General features: G+C 43.8%; 1 protein-coding gene across 1 annotated transcript in view; it reads right to left on the reverse strand.

The window, feature by feature from the left end:
- The window catches only part of exoc1l (exocyst complex component 1 like), a 6,243-nt gene extending 2,092 nt beyond the window's left edge, over positions 1-4,151 (reverse strand). Inside the window, exons 1-2 of the mRNA XM_061875072.1 lie at positions 3,982-4,151; positions 3,686-3,867 (exon numbers count right to left, since the gene is read on the reverse strand). Coding sequence (XP_061731056.1) covers positions 3,686-3,867; positions 3,982-4,102 — 303 coding nt within the window. The 5' untranslated portion in view covers positions 4,103-4,151. The remainder of the gene's footprint in view (positions 1-3,685; positions 3,868-3,981) is intronic.
- Positions 4,152-23,256: the final 19,105 nt, after the last annotated feature.

A 23,256-nucleotide genomic window follows, 5' to 3' on the forward strand; every position in this document is an offset into this window, starting at 1 on the left:
CCGGTGGAGTGGGCATCATTTAGGACCTGATGTAGGTCTGCAGCTATGGGTGGAGTGGGCATCATTTAATACCTGCTGTGGGTCTGCAGCTACAGGCGGAGTGGGCATCATTTAGGACCTGATGTAGGTCTGCAGCTATGGGTGGAGTAGGCCTCATTTAGGAGCTGATGTAGGTCTGCAGCTGTGGGTGGAGTGGGCATCATTTAAGACCTGATGTAGGTCTGCAGCTATGGGTGGAGTGGGCATCATTTCGGACCTAATATAGGTCTGCAGCTGTGGGTGGAGTAGGCATCATTTAAGACCTGATGTAGGTCTGCAGCTATGGGTGGAGTGGGCATCATTTAAGACCTGCTGTAGGTCTGCAGCTACGGGCGGAGTGGGGATCATTTAGGACCTGATGTAGGACTGCAGCTATGGGTGGAGTGGGCATCATTTAGGACCTGATGTAGGTCTGCAGCTATGGGTGGAGTGGGCATCATTTTGGACCTGATGTAGGTCTGCAGCTCTGGGTGGAGTGGGCATCATTTAGGACCTGATGTATGTCTGCAGCTATGGGTGGAGTGGGCATCATTTAGGACCTGATGTAGGTCTGCAGCTATGGGTGGAGTTGGCATCATTTAGGACCTGATGTAGGTCTGCAGCCACGGGTGGAATGGACATCATTTAGGACCTGATGTAGGTCTGCAGCTACGGGTGGGGTGGGCATCATTTAGGACCTGATGTAGGTCTGCAGCTATCGGGTGGAGTGAGCATCATTTAGGACCTGATGTAGGTCTGCAGCTAAGGGTGGAGTGGGCGTCATTTAGGAGCTGATGTAGATCTGCAGCTATGGGTGGGGTGGGCATCATTTAAGACCTGCTGTAGGTCTGCTGCTACGGGTGGAGTGGGCATAATTTACGACCTGATGTAGGACTGCAGCTACGGGTGGAGTGGGCATCATTTGGGAGCTGATGTAGGTCTGCAGTTACGGGTGGAGTGGGCATAATTTAGGACCTGATGTAGGTCTGCAGCTGTGGGTGGAGTGGGCATCATTTAAGACCTGCTGTAGGTCTGCAGCTACGGGGGGAGTGGGCATCATTTAGGACCTGATGTAGGTCTGCAGCTATGGGTGGAGTGGGCATCATTTAGGAGCTGATGTAGGTCTGCAGCTATGGGTGGAGTGGGCATAATTGAGGACCTGATGTAGGTCTGCAGCTGTGGGTGGAGTGGGCATCATTTAAGACCTGATGTAGGTCTGCAGCTATGGGTGGAGTGGGCATCAATTAGGATCTGATGTAGTTCTGCAGCTATGTGTGGTGTGGGCATCATTTAGGATCTGATGTAAGTCTGCAGCTATGGGTGGAGTGGGCATCATTTAGGAGCTGATGTAGGTCTACAGCTGTGGGTGGAGTGGGCATCATTTAAGACCTGATGTAGGTCTTTAGCTATGGGTGGAGTGGGCCTCATTTAGGACCTGATGTAGGTCTGCAGCTATGGGTGGAGTGGGTATCATTTAGGACCTGATGTAGGTCTGCAGCTATGGGTGGAGTGGGCATCATTCAGGAGCTGATGTAGGTCTGCAGCTGTGGGTGTAGTGGGCATCATTGAAGATCTGATGTAGGTCTGCAGCCATGGGTGGAGTGGGCATCATTTAGGACCTGATGTAGGTCTGCAGCTATGGGTGGAGTTGGCATCATTTAGGAGCTGATGTAGGTCTGCAGCTGTGGGTGAAGTGGGCATCATTTAAGACCTGATGTAGGTCTTTAGCTATGGGTGGAGTGGGCATCATTTAGGACCTGATGTAGGTCTGCAGCTACGGGTGGAGTGGGCATCATTTAGGACCTAATGTAGGTCTGCAGCTGTGGGTGAAGTGGGCATCATTTAAGACCTGATGTAGCTCATCAGCTAAGGGTGGAGTGGGCATCATGTAGGAGCTGATGTAGGTCTGCAGCTATGAGTGGAGTGGGCATCATTTAGGACCTGATGTAGGTCCGCAGCTACGGGTGGAGTGGGCATCATTTAGGACCTGATGTAGGTCTGCAGCTATGAGTGGAGTGGGCATCATTTAGGACCTGATGTAGGTCAGCAGCTATGGGTGGAGTGGGCATCATTTAGGAGCTGATGTAGGTCTGCAGCTATGAAAACACTCGATAGCACAAACCTGATCCATCAAGATTGCCTCCAAAGTGAGTAAAATAAGCAGCATTTAGCATCTTTGTCTTCATGTACTGTGTAAATCATACACTCTTCAGCAATATTATTTTATCATTTTATAGCTGCTGGATGACATAAAGCACGGGTCGTCAAACTAGTATAAAACAAACAGTATATATAGATATACATAAACATATACAGTACATATACATACACATACATATACGTATACATATATGTATACATATACATTTACTTATGTATATTCATATACATATAGTGTACATACACATATACATATATATACATATACGAATGCATATACATATACTGTCCCTATATAAATGCATATACATATACTTATACGTATACATACGCATATTCATATACATATACTGTACACATGCATATACGAATGCACACATATATATATATAAAAAAAAAAATATATATATATATATATACACATACATATACATATATGAATGCATATACATATACTGTACATATACATATATATGCATACTTATATGTATAAGCATTCGTGTATATATATATATATATATATATATATATATATATATATATATACACGAATGCTTATACATATAAGTATGCATATATATATGTATATATATATATATGTATATATATACAAAATGCATATACATATACTGTACACATACATATATGTATGCACATACATATGCATTAGTGTTGTCCCAAAACCAATTTTTAACAAAATGTATTTCGATACTTTTCAATACTTTTCTAAATAGAGGGGACCACCAACAGTTTAATTATTGTCTTTATTTGAACAAAAAAATCTTAGTGTACATGAAACATATGTTTATTATTGTCATTTAGTCCTTAAATAAAATGTTGAACATACTAAACAACCTGTCTTTTAGTAGTAAGTAAACAAACAAAGACTCCTAATTAGTCTGCTGACGTATGCAGTAACATATTGTGTCATTTATACACCTATTATTTTGTACACATTATGAGGGACAAACGGAAAAAAATGATTATTAATCTACTTGTTCATTTACTGTTAATATCTGCTTATTTTCTCTTTTAACATGTTCTATCTACTCTTCTGTTAAAATGTAATAATCACTTATTCTTCTTCTCTTTGATACTTGACATTAGTTTTGGATGATACCACACATTTATAGGTATAGATCTGATACCAAGTAGTTACAGGATCATACATTGGTCGTATTTTAAGTCCTCATGTGTCAAGGGACATATTTACTGACCTTATAAATGTAATTTGAATAAAAACAAAACAAAACAAAATAAGATTTTGTGATGCTAAATAATATTGATGTAATCATAGTAGTATCAACTAGATACGCTCCTGTACTTGGTATCATTACAGTTGATGTCAGGTGTAGATCCACCCATGGCATTTGTTTACATGATATATATATACTTGCAGTGTGTATATTGTACACATTACGTACGGATAGGAAGGTATCTGCTACTACATTATATAGAGTACGTGTCCTTCCAGGCTGCGTGGACAGATACGAGATGAAGAACTCACCACATCAGGGTCGCGTCCGTCCACCAGAGTCAGGTCTTGCAGGGACCAGGTCTCGGTCCTCCTGTAGCACTCCTGAATGCTGGAACGTTTGGTGTGGAGACCCCTCTTGGCCCCCGAGTTAGTGGGGGTCTGTGTTATCTGGCATCGCACAATGCACAACTGCACCTGGCGGTTTTTGCCAACTGCGGAAATGTGACAAGACACTTTGGTTCCTAGCCGAGTGGGGGGTTTTCAGCAACTTTTAGACTGAAAGGAGCAAGACTTTTCCAACTGGCGGCAGCAAGGAAGTTTCTTACCCGACACGCAGAGGAAATGTCTCCCCAGCTCCGGCTCCTCGATCTCGATAAATTCCACCAGACTTTGCCTTGCAGGTCTGAACAAAACCCGTTGCATCTCCTCCCTCAGCAGAGACGACATGGCCACAGAGGACGGAGGTGGGGATGTGATGAAGAGGGGCAGGACGTTCTCTTCCTCTCTTGGCCACACTGGCAAGTGAGAGCTTCCAGAGAGAACACACTCACGCTTGTTATTCTCGCTACTTTACCATTCTGTCTTCATAAAAAGTGACCCTGGGGGAGCCGGAGTCAAAAGGGAGCAATTAAGGCCAACCCCGTTTTGATGGCCCATTATGAGGATAATCCTCACAATCCTGTTTCCTTCATGCTCTGTTACAACCTCCATGGACGCTGCAGAGTATGTAGAATAATAATAATAATAATAATAATAATAATAATAGATGTTTTTTGTAAAAAGCACTTTATATAGAGCAAACAACCTCAAAGTACTACAGTGTATTAAAATAAATGAATGCAAATATCCATCCATTTGCCTACCGCTTATTCCCCTTTGGGGTCGCGGGGGGCGCTGGGGTCTATCTCAGTTACAATCGGGCGGAAGGCGGGGTACACCCTGGACAACTCACCACCTCACCGCAGTGAACACAAATAAATAAATATGAATACAAATAAAAACTAGAACAGCCTAAAAGCTACAACCAGTAGGCATATATCTAAAAAAAAAAAGGCTTTTTAAAAAAAAAAAGTGGTTTTAAGCCTTATTTAAAAACATATATTGTTGTTGTTGTGTTTGCTGTTGTTGTTTTTGTCTCTCTGTCTAATCCCTCTCTTGTCCCCACAATTTCCTCCTCTGTCTTCCTTTTTTTTCTCTTTCTATCCCCTCCTGCTCTGGCCCGGCAGCACCAAATAAAGTCAAATACAAATATGGCAACAAGAGAAGTATTCTACACTTATCTTTTGTAAATTAAATCTGAACAGCCGATATGGGCATCTACATCAACTATATGATTTGCCTGAGAAGCTGGACAAAACAAAATATCCACAGTCTGCGGTGCCCTCAGGTGATCAGGGAGAGCCTTCCACGAAATACATACAGCCATGCTCAAAACTTTACATACACTTAAACAAAAATTGAACTGTTTGGCCACAATACCCAGACATATGTATGGAAGAGAAAAGGTGAGGCCTTTAATCCCATCCTACTGTCAAGCATTGGGGTGGTAGTATTGTGCTCTGGGCCTGTTTTTGCTGCCAATGGAACTGGTGCTTTACAGAGAGTAAATGGGACAATAAAAAAGGAGGATTATCTCCAAATTCTTCGGGACAAGCTAAAATCATCAGCCCGGAGGTTGGGTCTTGGGTGCGGTTGGGTGTTCCGACAGGACAATGAGCCCGAACACTCGTCAAAAGTGGTAAAGGATTGGCTAAATCAGGCTAGAATGAAGATTTTAGAATGGCCTTCCCAAAGTCCTTGTCATGTCTTTTGATCATGTCTTGTTTGGCTATGTTCTGTTGACCTTTGGACTCTTTAAGTTCCTGTTTTTTTTCCACTCCCTTGTTTTGTTGCCATGGTTGCAAATTACGTTCACCAGTCTCTGATTCGTGTTCGGCCGCTCACCTGCTACCCGAGCACTAATCAGAGGCATTATTTAAGCCTGCAATTGCCAGTCAGTTGGGCTGGCATCATTGTTTTCTTTTCATACTCTGTCCATGCCAGTTTTTTCATGCCAAAGTCCATGCTGCTCTAATTAAGTGGTCAAGCCATAGTAAGTGTTGTTTGATTTATGTTCATGGTCTGTTTGTGTTAGTTTTGTTCCTTAGCCAAGTTGTGCCTCCGCTGTGAGCACTTTTTGTCCGTACCGTTTTTTAGTTCAAATTAAATCATGTTTTTACCTAAATGCCATGTCCCGAGTAGTCTGTCTGCCTTCCTGAGAGAACGACCCCGCAGCAAGCTGTGAACCCCCCCATCGTGACAGTCCTGACTTAAAAGTGTGGACAATGCTGAAGAAACAAGTCCATGTCAGAAAAGCAACACATTTAGCTGAACTGCACCGATTTTGTGGTCAGAAATGTAAGCAGAAGCTTGTGGGTGGCTACCAAAAGCGCCTTATTGCAGTGAAACTTGCCAAGGGACATCTAAGCAAATATTAACATTGCTGTATGTATACTTTTGACCCTCACATTTCCAGTAGAGCCATAATAAATTAATAGAAGAAACAAACTTCATGAATGTATTTTTGTGAGGAACAAGTATGTGCTCCAGTCACTACATCACAAAAAAATAAGAGTTGTAGAAATGATTGGAAACTCAAGACAGCCATGACATGATGTTCTTTACAAGTGTATGTAGACTTTTGATTACCGCTGTAAAAGCTAAAAACATACAAAAGTATCATAAAAATATATCTAACATGGTTTAAAAATGTAAGCACTCACGAGATGGCCGCCATAAATATGAGTTCCTCAGTTGTGGTCCATTATGTACCAGCAGTACTTAGTTGTAATTCAAACCCTGTTTCCATATGAGTTGGGAAATTGTGTCAGATGGAAATATAAACAGAATACAATGATTTGCAAATCATTTTCAACTCATATTTAGTTGAATATGCTACAAAGACAACATATTTGATGTTCAAACTGATAAAAAAAAATTTTTTTGCAAATAATTATTAACTTTAGAATTTTCTGCCAGCAACACGTGACAAAGAAGTTGGGAAAGGTGGCAATAAATACTGAAAAAGTTTAGGAATGCTCATCAAACACTTATTTGGAACATCCCACAGATGTGCAGGCTAATTGGGAACAGGTGGGTGCCATGATTGGGTATAAAAACAGCTTCCCAAAAAATGCTCAGTCCTTCACAAGAAAGGATAGGGCAAGGTACACCCCTGCGTGAGCTAATAGTCAAACAGTTGAAGAACAACGTTTCTCAAAGGGCAGTTGCAAGAAATTTAGGGATTTCAACATCTACGATCCATAATATCATCAAAAGGTTCAGAGAATATGGAGAAATCACTCCACGTAAGCGGCATGGCTGGAAACCAACATTGAATGTTGACCATCGATCCCTCAGACGGCACTGTATCAAAAACCGACATCTCCTCCTAACTATACGAATGCGCATATTGCCCGTCCCCTTAAAAGGGGAGGGGGGATCGCACTAATATACAACGAAAACTTTAACTTTAGTCCTAACTTAAATAATAAATATAAATCGTTTGAGGTGCTTTCTATGAAGTCTGCCACACCGCTGCCTCTGTGCCTGGCTGTTATCTACCGCCCCCCAGGGTCCTATTCGGACTTTATCAGTGAATTCTCAGATTTTGTTGCTGATCTAGTGACGCACGCCGATAATATAATTATAATGGGGGACTTTAGTATCCATATGAATACCCCATTGGACCCACCGTGCGTGGCGCTCCAGACTATAATTTATAGCTGCGGTCTTACACAAATTATAAATTAACCGACGCATCGCAGTGGTAATACCATAGACCTAGTGCTTGTCAGAGGTATCACCGTTTCCAAAGTTATGATACTCCCGTGTACTAAAGTAATGTCCGATCATTACCTTATAAAATTCGAAGTTCAGACTCATGTTCGGCAGGATAATACTAATAATAACTGCTATAGCAGCCGCAATATTAATGCTGCCACAACGACGACTCTTGCTGGCCTACTGCCCTCGGTAATGGCACCATTCCCAAAGTATGTGGGCTCTATTGATAACCTCACTAACAACTTTAACAACGCCCTGCGCAAAACCATTGAGAGTATAGCACCGCTGAAGTTAAAAAAGGCTCCAAAAAGGCGTACGCCATGGTTTACTGAAGAAACTAGAGCTCAGAAATTATTATGTAGAAAGCTGGAACGCAAATGGCGCACGATTATTATTATTAGAAAGGAGATTTAAGACAATGCGTCTCAGTTACAACTGGGTTATATAAACACAGATACGTCTGCATATACGGCGGATACTGCAAATATCCAAAATAGTTTCTCTCTTTTTGATGAAATAACATTAGAAGAATTGTTACAACGTGTAAATGGAATAAAACAAACAACATGTTTACTTGACCCACTTCCTGGGAAACTTATCAAGGAGCTTTTTGTATTATTAGGTCCATCAGTGCTAAATATTGTAAACTTATCACTTTCCTCGGGCACTGTTCCCCTAGCATTCAAAAAAGCGGTTATTCATCCTCTCCTTAAAAGACCTAACCTCGATCCTGACCTCATGGTGAACTACCGACCGGTGTCTCACCTTCCCTTTATTTCGAAAATCCTCGAAAAAATTGTTGCAGAGCAGCTAAATGAACACTTAGCGTTTAACAATCTATGTGAAACCTTTCAATCCGGTTTCAGGGCAAATCACTCTACTGAGACAGCCCTCGCAAAAATGACTAATGATCTTTTGCTAAAGATGGATTCTGATGCGTCATCTATGTTGTTGCTCCTCGATCTTAGCGCTGCTTTCGATACCGTCGATCATAATATTTTATTAGACCGTATCAAAACACGAATTGGTATGTCAGACTTAGCCCTGTCTTGGTTTAACTCTTATCTTACTGACAGGGTGCAGTGCGTCTCCCATAACAGTGTGACCTCGGACTATGTTAAGGTAACGTGTGGAGTTCCCCAGGGTTCGGTCCTTGGCCCTGCACTCTTCAGCATCTACATGCTGCCGCTGGGTGACGTCATACGCAAATACGGTATTAGCTTTCACTGTTATGCTGATGACACTCAACTCTACATGCCCCTAAAGCTGACCAACATGTCACGACGCGGAGTCGAACCCGCGTTTCCTCGGCGGCTGGAGCTGCGTGCGCCTCCGCTAGCAGTGCGCCAACACAGGCCTCTGCTGACAGTGCACTCAGACTCGCCCTCACTCGTGCTGAGTGCAGCACGCCCGAGCAGCAACAAGCCTGCATCCGGTCAAGAATCAACACACCTGGATTTGATGAGAGGGAGCAGCATAAAAGCCAGCAGACACGTGGAACCTTTGCCAGAACGTCGCTATCTTCTCAGTTAGCATTACGTCTGGCATTCCCTCCCCTGTGTTTTGCTCTTTTCTCTCTCCGAGTCTCCCTTGTTCATGTCCCTTGTGTTTTCCACAGTGACTCCCGTCTTCCGTGATCGTACCTTACCTCTCGACATCCATCCGGATTCCTAACTGCCTTCCTCGATCCACGACCTCCCTGCTCAGACCCAGACCACGCTGCCTCGCTCCTGCCCCCGACATCTTGCCTGCTCACGAACTGCTTCTTCGCCTTGCCCCTCTGGATTCGACAAAGGATACAACCAACACTCACAGACAACAAACCCTGGTAAAATTTACATTATTAATATTACACATAGTCATCACTCATTCACTTAGAGTAGCATACACACGCCATGTCTCATCAAAGGTTTAAATAAACCTTGTGAACCGCAGTTGTGCCCTGGTTGTCGCCTCCTTCCCTCCTCTGTACATAACACAACACGCCGGACTGTAGTCAGTTGGAAGCATGTCTTAATGAAATTAAACAATGGATGTCCGCTAATTTTTTGCAACTTAACGCCAAAAAAACGGAAATGCTGATTATCGGTCCTGCTAGACACCGACCTCTATTTAATAATACAACTTTAACATTTGACAACCAAATAATAAAACAAGGTGACTCGGTAAAAAATCTGGGTATTATCTTTGACCCAACTCTCTCCTTTGAGTCACACATTAAAAGTGTTACTAAAACGGCCTTCTTTCATCTCCGTAATTCGCTAAAATTCGCTCGATTTTGTCCACTAAAGACATGCGTTTGTTACGTCTCGTCTCGATTACTGTAACATATTATTTTCGGGTCTCCCCATGTCTAGCATTAAAAGATTACAGTTGGTACAAAATGCGGCTGCTAGACTTTTGACAAGAACAAGAAAGTTTGATCACATTACGCCTGTACTGGCTCACCTGCACTGGCTTCCTGTGCACTTAAGATGTGACTTTAAGGTTTTACTACTTACGTATAAAATACTACACGGTCTAGCTCCATCCTATCTTGCCGATTGTATTGTACCATACGTCCCGGCAAGAAATCTGCGTTCAAAAGACTCCGGCTTATTAGTGATTCCTAAAGCCCAAAAAAAGTCTGCGGGCTATAGAGCGTTTTCCGTTCGGGCTCCAGTACTCTGGAATGCCCTCCCGGTAACAGTTCGAGATGCTACCTCAGTAGAAGCATTTAAGTCTCACCTTAAAACTCATCTGTACACTCCAGCCTTTAAATATACCTCCTTTTTAGACCAGTTGATCTGCCGCTTCTTTTCTGTTTTCTCCTATGTCCCCCCCTCCCTTGTGGAGGGGGTCCGGTCCGATGACCATGGATGAAGTACTGCCTGTCCAGAGTCGAGACCCAGGATGGACCGCTCGCCTGTGTATCGGTTGGGGACATCTCTACGCTGCTGATCCGCCTCCGCTTGGGATGGTTTCCTGTGGACGGGACTCTCGCTGCTGTCTTGGATCCGCTTTGAACTGAACTCTCGCGGCTGTGTTGGAGCCACTATGGATTGAACTTTCCCAGTATCATGTTAGACCCGCTCGACATCCATTGCTTTCGGTCCCCTAGAGGGGGGGGTTGCCCACTTCTGAGGTCCTCTCCAAGGTTTCTCATAGTCAGCATTGTCACTGGCGTCCCACTGGATGTGAATTCTCCCTGCCCACTGGGTGTGAGTTGTCCTTGCCCTTTTGTGGGTTCTTCCGAGGATGTTGTAGTTGTACTGGTTTGTACAGTCCTTTGAGACATTTGTGATTTAGGGCTATATAAATAAACATTGATTGATTGATTGATATAAGATGGACTGATGCAAAGTGGAAAAGTGTTCTGTAGTCTGACGAGTCCACATTTAAAATTGTTTTTGGAAATATTCAACATGGTGTCATCCGGACCAAAGGGGAAGCGAACCATCCAGACTGTTATAGGCGCAAAGTTCAAAAGCCAGCATCTGTGATGGAATGGGGGTGCATTAGTGCCCAAGGCATGGGTAACTTACACATCTGTGAAGGCACCATTAATGCTGAACAGTACATACAGGTTTTAGAACAACATATGCTGCCATCTAAGCGCCGTCTGTTTCATGGACGCCCCTGCTTTTTTCAGCAAGACAATGCCAAGTCACATTCAGCATGTATTACAACAGTGTGGCTTCATAAAAAAAGAGTGCGGGTACTTTTCTGGCCCGCCTGCAGTCCAGACCTGTCTCTCATGGAAAATGTGTGGCGCATTATGAAGCGTAAAATACGTCAGCGGGGACCCCGGACTTTTGAACGACTGAAGCTCTACATAAAACAAGAATGGGAAATAATTCCACTTTCAAAGCTTCAACACCTAGTTTCCTCAGTTTATTGAGTGTTGTTAAAAGAAAAGGTGATGTAACACAGTGGCGAACATGCCCTTTCCCATCTACTTTGGCACGTGTTGCAGCCATGAAATTCTAAGTTAATGATTATTTGCAAAAAATAAATAAATAAAGTTTATGAGTTTAAACATCAAATATGTTGTCTTTGTAGTGCATTCATTTAAATATGGGTTGAAAATGATTTCCAAATCATTGTATTCCGTTTATATTTACATCTAACACAATTTCCCAACTCATATGGAAACGGGGTTTGTATAAAAGTATGGAAATACATGTTGGTACCGGTAACAATATACTATGAAGGCACTCCTGGAATGTAAAGGCACAGAATTCAGGTGTAGATTTGACCCTGCTAGGAACGGTTGCACATAGTCCCATGCTTTGCTCACTGGCATTTCGCCAGAGTTCCTCCCCTGGTCTCCCTGTCTCCCCTCCACTCACTCCCGTATCGACGTTTACGACACGATACGGCACGGCGCCCGATGTTTGTCCATGATTAAACGCTACTTGTGTGGGAAAGCGGATGTCCCACAGCACTCTGCGTCCGTCCTCCATTACCCCTGCGCCGTGAGCCCAGGTGGGACGTGCGGCGCTGAAAGGTGTGATGAAATTGGTGGTGAGGGGCAGGAAACATGAGCCCGCGTGGACCTTGGAAATCCAGTAGAAGTGATGTGATTTGTGGCTCCATGGGATTTGTCACGTTTGTGAGGAGAAAGACGGGTTGCTGAGTGCTTTTATCATCCTCGCTGCTCCCTTTGCTTTTTGGTTTGAGAGGCTTTTTGCCTCTGAGATGGAAAGATGAGCGGATACGGGCAGGAAGGAGACACGTGTGGAATCTCATCAATAACGCAGGAGGGTTATCCTACTTACACATGAGTATCAATTCACCATGTCACTCTTCTTATTTACTGGAGGCAGGCAACATTGGGACACACGCGGGAACCTACTGGGATGAAAGGAAACATAAATAATAGTTTGTTTAGAAATTTAAAAAGTTTCTGGAAAATAAATGCCTTGTGACATATCATTTAATGATGACTTGACATGAGATTATTATACATGGCTCCTTTAAATAAGGAAACTATGAATAACTAATTCATCTTAGCAGTGTGAAAATGCCGTGGACACACCAACATGTTCCAGGTGATGGTTAAAAGTCATGTTTGATGGTCTCATGGCTGCTATCCAGGCTTTTCATCGTCTCGTATTACTCAATAACACGACTTCCTTGGCTTTGCTTTCATGGCTCCTGTAAATAAGGAAATAATGAATAAGTCATTCTTCTTAGCAGTGTGAAAATGTCGTTGACACACCAACATGTTCCAGGTGATGGTTAAAAGTCATGTTTGATGGTCTCACGGCTGCTATCCAGGCTATACGTCGTCTCTTTATTATTCAATAACACATTTTCTTTGGCTGCTATCCAGGCTATCTGCTATCTGGGCTATTCAACGTCTCGTTATTACTCAAGAACACGACTTCCTTGGCTTTGCTTTCATGGCTCCTTTAAACAAGGAAATAATAACTAATTATTCTTAGCAGTGTGAACATGCTGTAGACACACCAACATGTTCCAGGTGATGGTTAAAAGTCATGTTTGATGGTCTCACGGCTGCTATCCAGGATATTTATCGTCTCGTTATTACTCAATAACACGACTTCCTTGGCTTTGCTTTCATGGCTCCTTTAAATAAGGAAATAATGAATAAATCATTCTTCTTAGCAGTGTGAAAATGCGGTGGACACACCAACATGTTCCAAGTGATGGTTAAAAGTCATGTTTGATGGTCTCACGGCTGCTATCCAGGCTATGCGTTGTCTCTTTATTATTCAATAACACATTTTCTTTGGCTTTGCTTTCATGGCTCCTTTAAATAAGGAAATAACGAATAAGTCCTTCTTCTTAGCAGTGTGAAAATGCAGTGGACACATCAACATGTTCCAGGTGATGGTTAAAAGTCATGTTTGATGGTCTCATGGCTGCTATCCAGGCTATTCATCGTCTCGTTATTACTCAATAACACGACTTAACTGGCTTTGCTTTCTTGGTTCCTGTAAATAAGGAAATAATGAATAAGTCATTCTTCTTAGCAGTGTGAAAATGCCGTTGACACACCAACATGTTCCAGGTGATGGTTAAAAGTCATGTTTGATGGTCTCATGGCTGCTATCCAGGCTATTCAACGTCTTGATATTACTCAATCACACGACTTCCTTGGCTTTGCTTACATGGCTCCTATAAATAAAGAAATAATAAGTAATTCTTGTCAGCAGTGTGAAAATGCCATGGACACAACAACATGTTCCAGGTGATGGTTAAAAGTCATGTTTGATGGTCTCACGGCTGCTATCCAGGCTATTCAACGTCTCGTTATTACTCAAGAACACGACTTCCTTGGCTTTGCTTTCATGGCTCCTTTAAACAAGGAAATAATAACTAATTATTCTTAGCAGTATGAAAATGCCGTAGACACACCAACATGTTCCAGGTGATGGTTGAAAGTCATGTTTGATGGTCTCACGGCTGCTATCCAGGATATTTATCGTCTCGTTATTACTCAATAACACGACTTCCTTGGCTTTGCTTTCATGGCTCCTTTAAATAAGGAAATAATGAATAAATCATTCTTCTTAGCAGTGTGAAAATGCGGTGGACACACCAACATGTTCCAAGTGATGGTTAAAAGTCATGTTTGATGGTCTCACGGCTGCTATCCAGGCTATGCGTCGTCTCTTTATTACTCAATAACACGACTTCCTTGGCTTTGCTTTCATGGCTCCTTTAAATAAGGAAATAATGAATAAGTCATTCTTCTTAGCAGTGTGAAAATGCCTCAACAAACCAACATGTTCCAGGTGATGGTTAAAAGTCATGTTTGATGGTATCACGGCTACTATCCAGGCTATTTATTGTCTCTTTATTACTCAATAACACGACTTCCTTGGCTTTCCTTTCACGCTGGAAATGAGACAAATCGCACCAAATCTTTTTGTTTCCCTGAAGCAATAACGATTCGCGCAATGTTTTGGATTTGCTAAAGAAAAGAACAAAACTTGTACAAATGTACCAAAACAAATGTAAAGATGCTATTACGAAGCAGTAAGACCCATGATGCATTGCGATTCCACGTCACACTTTCAAGCCCTATTTAAAATCCCGGAAAATATCAAGGTTTTAAAAACTGTAAGACATGATGATCAAAATGATAACAAAATAAAGTCTTGACACATCTCACTTTGTATGTAATGAGTTAATATCACGTGTTAGTTTCACATTTGGAGCTGATCTTGTTGAACTTTTACACCATATTCTACATTTTTGAGTTCCATCTGTACGATATTAAATATGGTTGCAGTAAAACATGCAACTTTTCTCTGACTACAATTGAACATTCACCTGCTGAAAATCAGGAGCACTGTATAAACCTTCGTCGGTGTATCGCACCAGAAATTTGTGAGAAAACGATACAAAAGTCTTCAGCGAGGTGGCAGCAACTCATAGAGGGGTTTGTACGGATGTATAAAATAAAAACTAATAAATGAGAAGCACCAATGTAAAGTTTAAGGATATTGGTTGTACGCCTGCTCTATTTGAAATGTGAAAACCAGAGAACCACTTGTTTAAAGTAGTTTTATTTAGTCAAAATGTACACTGGGAAAAATGTTACTAATTCATAGAACCTCTCCCTTGTTTTTAACAAATATTTAGGCCCACTACGCTACTGTATTTTAACGTGGGTCATTATGGAGAGCCAAGTGTTTTTTGAGTGACACTTGATGAAAGCATTTTGAGGACCACTGCCTTACATTATTACTCAAAGCCGGATGTCCGTCACCAAAATAAAGAGTATATTGTAAATGTTATTGTTGCCTCATGCTTCTTAAGTAAGCTGCATACTTCCAAAGGACGGGGGCGGATGATTGCATTATTTAATATGTTCCTGCGTGTTTAGCTTACAGTGTAATTGATCTAATAGATAAGTGGAGGACTGTACTATGCATACAGTAATAATTGCCCTAATGCAGTGGCCTCCAGGTGCCACTATAGACCTCAGGGAGGTGCAGAAGTTTGTGCCAAAAAAAAAAAAAGAAATAACCTGCCCAGATAACTTTATTCCTGATTAAAAGCAAAATGCGATGATTTTTACTTCCAACTATATATAGCTCCAACTGTGCATGAACTGCAGACTGTTGATATTTTAAAAAAAAGCCTCACCTTTTTGATCATAGTAAACTCTTCTTAGGTTCTTCATTTTTATTCTGTTATTATATATTTTATTTATTGCGAGTATAGAATAGAAGAATAGAATAGAGTTTTATTGTCATTATTGCAATGAACAGGTTCAAAGAACAACGACATTGGAGCAGATCCCCTAAGGTGCATATACAATATGGTAATTCAAATAGTAAAAAAAAAAGATAGAGATGAGAGATGTATCTATGTATATGTATATATATATCCGCACTGATGCATATATGCATGCATATGAATATATATACACACATACATATAACATTATTGCACATTGTAGTCCGAAAAAATAGAAAAAAAAATTAAACATTACACATGAGGACATGATGGACATATTGTGCTCACTCAGTGCCTGTTTATTGCTACTATGGCTCTTGGGTAAAAGCTGTTTTTTAGTCTATTGGTGCTCGCTTTTAGCACCCTGTAGCGTCTGCCCGAGGGTAGTAGTAGAGGTGGCTGTGCCCGGGGTGGAATGGGTCTTTCAGGATGCTCTGTGCTTTCCTGAGACAGCGGGAGCTGTACAGGTCAGCCAGGGGGGGGAGGGGGCATCCGATGATCTTCTGGGCGGTCTTTATGACTCTCTGGAGCGCCGTTCTCTCTGCGGCCGTGCAGCTGCTGAACCACACGCAGATGCAGTAGGTCGGGATGCTCTCAATAGAGCACCGGTAGAAGGACACCAACAGTTCCTGTGAGAGGTGGTTGTTCCTGAGTATTCTCAGGAAGTGCAGTCTCTGGTGTGCCTTCTTGATGGTAGCCATGGTGTTGGTGGACTCCCAGGAAACGGAAGTCGGAGACCCTCTCCACACAGTCACCACTGATGATCAGGGGCAGGATGTCCGTTTTTTTTCCTCCTGAAGTCTATGACCAGCTCCTTGGTCTTGGCGGTGTTCAGGGCCAGGTTATTGACTTTGCACCAATCCGACAGCTTCTCCACCTCGTCCCGATATGCAGCCTCGTCTCCCTCCGAGATGAGCCCCACTACGGTGGTATCATTCGCAAATTTGATGATGGAGTTGCTGGAGTGGGCAGGTGTGCAGTTGTATGTGTAGGTGGAGTAGAGAAGGGGGCTCAGCACGCAGCCTTGTGGAGAGCCGGTGCTGAGGTACAGGCTCGATGACATGTGGTGACCCAACTGCACCCTCTGGGGGCGGTTGGATAAGAAGTCCTTAATCCACATGCAGATGGAGTTCGATAGACCCAGGTCTGACAGTTTGGACACCAGTCTATCAGGTATAATGTTGTTAAATGCCGAACTATAGTCCACAAAAAGCAGCCACACGTAGCTCCCCCCCATCTCCAGGTGACCCAGGGAGGAGTGTAGGGCTGTGGCGATGGTGTCCTCTGTGGACCTGTTGGCTCTGTAGGCAAACTGGTGTGGGTCGAGCTCGGGTGGGAGGACTGAGGTGATATGGGTCCGTACCAGCTTCTCGAAGCACTTCATAGCTATAGGTGTATATGGTAGTCATTCAGGCAGCTGACAGAGTTCTTCTTCGGCACCGGGATTATTGTGGAGGTCTTCAGGCATGATGGGATGACGGCCTGAGAGAGGGACTGGGTGAAGATCTTCGTAAATTCTCCGGCCAGCTGGTCTGCACAGTCTCTTAGTACCTGTCCCGGGACTCCATCTGGGCCGTAGCCTTCCTCGGGTTCACTGCCCTCAGCGTGCGTCTCACCTCATGCTCCTCCAGTATAAGGGTGCAGCTGCTGTGGGTGTTGGGTGGGTGTGTTGTGACGGCTGCAGGTATTTTTCTCTCGAATCGGGCGAAGAAGCTGTTTAACTCCCCTGCTCGAGAGGCGTCGCCGTCAGCCGAAGGGTTACTGGATCTGAAGTTGGTCATGTCTTTTATTCCTTTCCATACCTCCTTGGTGTTGCTGCTCTGCAGGTGGTCTTCCATTTTCCTCTTGTGTTCGGCTTTTGCCTCTCTTCAGATTGGCTCTGGCAGCACTGTAGAGTGCCTGGTCCTGCGCTTTGAAGGCACTGGCTCTCTCTTTGAGTAAGCCCTGGATTGTTTTTGTCATCCAGGGCTTCCTGTTGGGGTAGACCCGGATGCGCTTGTCCACTGTGACAGTGTCTATGCAGTGTTTGATGTACCCCAGGACCGCTTCTGAGTACTGCTCCAACTCTGGGTTTTCAAAAACTGATCACTCTGTTGTATCAAAGCAGTCCTGCAGCTGTTCCATGGCTCCCTCCAGCCATGATTTGACCGTTTTGGTTGTGATAGGAGCACTTTGGGGTGGTATAGTTCGGTTGGTAGAGCGGCCGTGCCAGCAACTTGAGGGTTGCAGGTTCGATCCCCGCTTCTGCCATCCTAGTCACTGCCGTTGTGTCCTTGGGCAAGACACTTTACCCACCTGCTCCCAGTGCCACCCACACTGGTTTAAAAAAAAAATGTAACTTAGATATTGGGTTTCACAATGTAAAAAGCGCTTTGAGTCACTTTGAGAAAAATTCACTTCACTTTTTCTTATTGGTGTGTAAGCTGGCAAAAGGAGCAGGGACATGTGGTCAGACTTGCCTAATTGGGGAAGTTGTTTGGCTCTATATCCATTTTTTTATGTTGGAATAGACTTTATCCAGTGTGTTAGCTCCCCTTGTAGCACACTTCACATGCTGGTGAAGTTTGGGGAGCACTTTTTTCAGGTCGACATGGTAAAAGTCCCCCGCTATGATGTGGGCTGCGTCAGGATATTTGTTCTGTTGTGCAGTGATTGTATCGTGCAGCAGAGCTAGCGCCGTGCTAGCGTTAGCATCGGGAGATATATACACGTTTGTGATCAGGACGGCAGAGTGCTCTCTGGCTAGATGGAAGGGTCGGCATTTACCTGTAATATATTCCAGATCTTGGGAACAGTGGCTGTCAACTACCTTTGAATCAGAAGTCCACTTGTTGTTTAGGTAGGTTAGCAATCCACCCCCACGCCGCTTGCCGGTAGACTCTGCGTTTCTGTCCTGTCTGTGTGCTGTGTGACCGGTTAGCTCCATGCTAGCGTCTGGGATTGAGGACGTTAGCCAGGTTTACGGAAACAATAGGGCGCAGCTGTCCATCACAGTGTTTTGTGCTACACGGAGTTTCACCTCGTCCATCTCGTCCTTTTCACCATGAGGAGCGAGCGATCTCGCATTAGCCAGGAATAGACTTGGTATCGCTGGTATGTTGGGGTTCATTTGATCATTTGACTATACCATTATTCTCACTAATGTAAGTTTTTGTTCATTAGTGTCCATTAAAAAAATGTTGCCTATCATTCATAATCCTTATGTAAAATAAGAACACGTGTTTTTTTAATGCATTCTAAGTCGTAAAATATAGCCAGTAAGAGGTGGCTAACAATGCAGCTAACAGGAGGACTCTATTGCGCCCATAAAGCCGTCGAAAAAACATCCAAAAGCACCAACAATACATTAACCAAGTATTAGTGATATTGTTATTATAAGAGCTAACACAGAGGAACTATTTTTTAGCAAGCTAACTATCTTATTTCCTCTGTATTGACATATTTGAGTTGAAGCATCGCCTCTGAATTGGTAAAAGTTAATTCTAGATTATAAATCATGCCTCTCACCTGGATAGTAGAAAGTTGTGGACACAAACCCACAACTTGGACATTAAACCTAGAACGGAGATGACGAGAAAGAAACAAAAAGACGCTTGTTTTTTTTTTATGTATTTTTTCTTGCTTGAGGTATATGATGAATTGTTGATGTAAAGGGGAATATATAAACATCCCAATCCCATTAGTCTGTATCCAAGTGAAAGCAGACATTGTACAGTAAGTGATTGTTTTATATCTTGTTTAGCACTTAGCAATACTGCTACATGATGCTTAGCTTTTCACAAAAACTATATCTGTTTAGCAAACTAAAACTTGTAGCTCATCCACCTTATATTCAGGCTCAAAAATAGAAGTTTCTGGATCACCATTTGTCCCAAAGTAGTCTTCGTTGTCTCTCATCAAGTCTGCCACGATTAGTAGTCGTCTTGTTGTTGAAGGGAAAAGTGAACGTTGTGATTTGTCTGCAAAATTGATACGCAACCATATGCTTAAAAATAGCAAAATATATAAATATGATGTTATTATGAATGTTACTACATGACATATATACTTACATCATGTATATATTACATGTTATTATGAATGTTACTAGATACTACATATATACTTACATCATGTATATATTACATGTTATTATGAATGTTACTACATTACATATATACTTACATCATGTATTGTATATATTACATGTTATTATGAATATTACTACATTTCATATATACTTACATCACGTATATTTTACATGTTATTATGAATGTTTCTAGATACTACATATATACTTACATCATGTATATATTACATGTTATTATGAATGTTACTACATGACATATATACTTACATCATGTATATATTACATGTTATTATGAATGTTACTACATGACATCTATACTGTACTTACATCATGTATATATTACATGTTATTATGAATGTTACTACATGACATATATACTTAAATCACGTATATATTACATGTTATTATGAATGTTACTAGATACTACATGTACACTTACATCATGTATATATTACATTTTATTATGAATGTTACTACATGACATATATACTTACATTGGACTATATATTACATGTTATTATGAATGTTACTACATGACATATATTCTTACATCATGTATATATCACAAGTTATTATGAATGTTACTACATAACATTGTAGATGAAATAGGCACCAGCGCCCCCTGCGACCCCAAAGGGAATAAGCGGTAGAAAATGGATGGATGGATGGATATACACTTACATCAAGTATACATTACATGTTATTATGAATGTTACTAGATACAACATATATACTTACATCATATATATTACATGTCATTATGAATGTTACTACATGACATATACTTACATCATATATATCCATCCATCCATCCATCCATCATCTTCCGCTTATCCGAGATCGGGTCGCGGGGGCAACAGCCTAAGCAGAGAAACCCAGACTTCCCTCTCCCCAGCCACTTCGTCTAGCTCTTCCCGGGGGATCCCGAGGCGTTCCCAGGCCAGCCGGGAGACATAGTCTTCCCAACGTGTCCTGGGTCTTCCCCGTGGCCTCCTACCGGTTGGACGTGCCCTAAACACCTCCCTAGGGAGGCGTTCGGGTGGCATCCTGACCAGATGCCCGAACCACCTCATCTGGCTCCTCTCGATGTGAAGGAGCAGCGGCTTTACTTTGAGTTCCTCCCGGATGGCAGAGCTTCTCACCCTATCTCTAAGGGAGAGCCCCGCCACACGGCGAAAGAAACTAATTTCGGCCGCTTGTACCCGTGATCTTATCCTTTCGGTCATGACCCAAAGCTCATGACCATAGGTGAGGATGGGAACGTAGATCGACCGGTAAATTGAGAGCTTTGCCTTCCGGCTCAGCTCCTTCTTCACCACAACGGATCGGTACAACGATCCACTCTTCCCTCACTCGTGAACAAGACTCCTAGGTACTTGAACTCCTCCGCTTGGGGAAGGGTCTCCTCCCCAACCCGGAGATGGCATTCCACCCTTTTCTGGGCGAGAACCATGGACTCGGACTTGGAGGTGCTGATTCTCATTCCGGTCGCTTCACACTCGGCTGCGAACCGATCCAGCGAGAGCTGAAGATCCCGGTCAGATGAAGCCATCAGGACCACATCATCTGCAAAAAGCAGAGACCTAATCCTGCGGTTACCAAACCGGAACCCCTCAACGCCTTGACTGCGCCTAGAAATTCTGTCCATAAAAGTTATGAACAGAATCGGTGACAAAGGACAGCCTTGGCGGAGTCCAACCCTCACTGGAAATGTGTTCGACTTACTGCTGGCAATGCGGACCAAGCTCTGGCACTGATCGTACAGGGAGCGGACCGCCACAATAAGACAGTCCGATATCCCATACTCTCTGAGCACTCCCCACAGGACTTCCCGAGGGACACGGTCGAATGCCTTCTCCAAGTCCACAAAGCACATGTAGACTGGTTGGGCAAACTCCCATGCACCCTCAAGAACCCTGCCGAGAGTTTAGAGCTGGTCCACAGTTCCACGACCAGGACGAAAACCACACTGTTCCTCCTGAATCCGAGGTTCGACTATCCGGCGTAGCCTCCTCTCCAGTACACCTGAATAATCCTTACCGGGAAGGCTGAGGAGTGTGATCCCACGATAGTTGGAACACACCCTCCAGGCCCCCTTCTTAAAGAGAGGAACCACCACCCCGGTCTGCCAATCCAGAGGTACCGCCCCCGATGTCCACGCGATGCTGCAAAGTCTTGTCAACCAAGACAGCCCCACAGCATCCAGAGCCTTAAGGAACTCCGGGCGGATCTCGTCCACCCCTGGGGCCTTGCCTCCAAGGAGCTTTTTAACTACCTCAGCCCCAGAAATAGGAGAGTCCACCACAGATTCCCCAGGCACTGCTTCCTCATAGGAAGACGTGTTGGTGGGATTGAGGAGGTCTTCGAAGTATTCCTTCCACCTATCCACAACATCCGCAGTTAAGGTCAGCAGAACACCATCCGCACCATACACGATGTTGATAGTGCACTTCTTCCCCTTCCTGAGGCGGCGGACGGTGGTCCAGAATCGCTTCGAAGCCGTCCGGAAGTCGTTTTCCATGGCTTCCCCGAACTCCTCCCATGTCCGAGTTTTTGCCTCCGCGACCGCTGAAGCTGCACGCCGCTTGGCCTGTCGGTACCTGTCCACTGCCTCCGGAGTCCTATGAGCCAAAAGGACCCGATAGGACTCCTTCTTCAGCTTGACGGCATCCCTCACCGCTGGTGTCCACCAAGGGGTTTTAAGATTGCCGCCCCGACAGGCACCAACTACCTTGCGGCCACAGCTCCGATCTGCCGCCTCGACAATAGAGGTGCGGAACATGGTCCACTCGGACTCAATGTCCAGCACCTCCCTCGTGACATGTTCAAAGTTCTTCCGGAGGTGGGAATTGAAACTTTGTCTGACAGGAGACTCTGCCAGACGTTCCCAGCAGACCCTCACAATGCGTTTGGGCCTGCCAGGTCTGTCCGGCATCCTCCCCCACCATCGCAGCCAACTCACCACCAGGTGGTGATCGGTAGAAAGCTCCGCCCCTCTCTTCACCCGAGTGTCCAAAACATAAGGCCGCAAATCCGATGACATAACTACAAAGTCGATCATGGAACTGCGGCCTAGGGTGTCCTGGTGCCAAGTGCACATATGGACACCCTTATGTTTGAACACGGTGTTTGTAATGGACAAACTGTGACGAGCACAAAAGTCCAATAACAAAACACCACTCGGGTTCAGATCCGGGCGGCCATTCTTCCCAATCACGCCTCTCCAGGTTTCACTGTCGTTGCCAACATGAGCGTTGAAGTCTCCCAGTAGGACAAGGGAATCACCCGGGGGAGCACTTTCCAGTACTCCCTCGAGTGTTCCCAAAAAGGGTGGGTACTCTGAACTGCTGTTTGGTGCGTAAGCACAAACAACAGTCAGGACCCGTCCCCCCACCCGAAGGCGGAGGGAGGCTACCCTTTCGTCCACCGGGTGGAACTCCAACGTACAGGCTTTGAGCCGTGGAGAAACAAGAATTGCCACCCCAGCCCGTCGCCTCTCACTGCCGGC

The sequence above is a fragment of the Nerophis ophidion genome, linkage group LG01, assembly GCF_033978795.1.
Source record: "Nerophis ophidion isolate RoL-2023_Sa linkage group LG01, RoL_Noph_v1.0, whole genome shotgun sequence".
Classification (NCBI taxonomy): domain Eukaryota; kingdom Metazoa; phylum Chordata; class Actinopteri; order Syngnathiformes; family Syngnathidae; genus Nerophis; species Nerophis ophidion.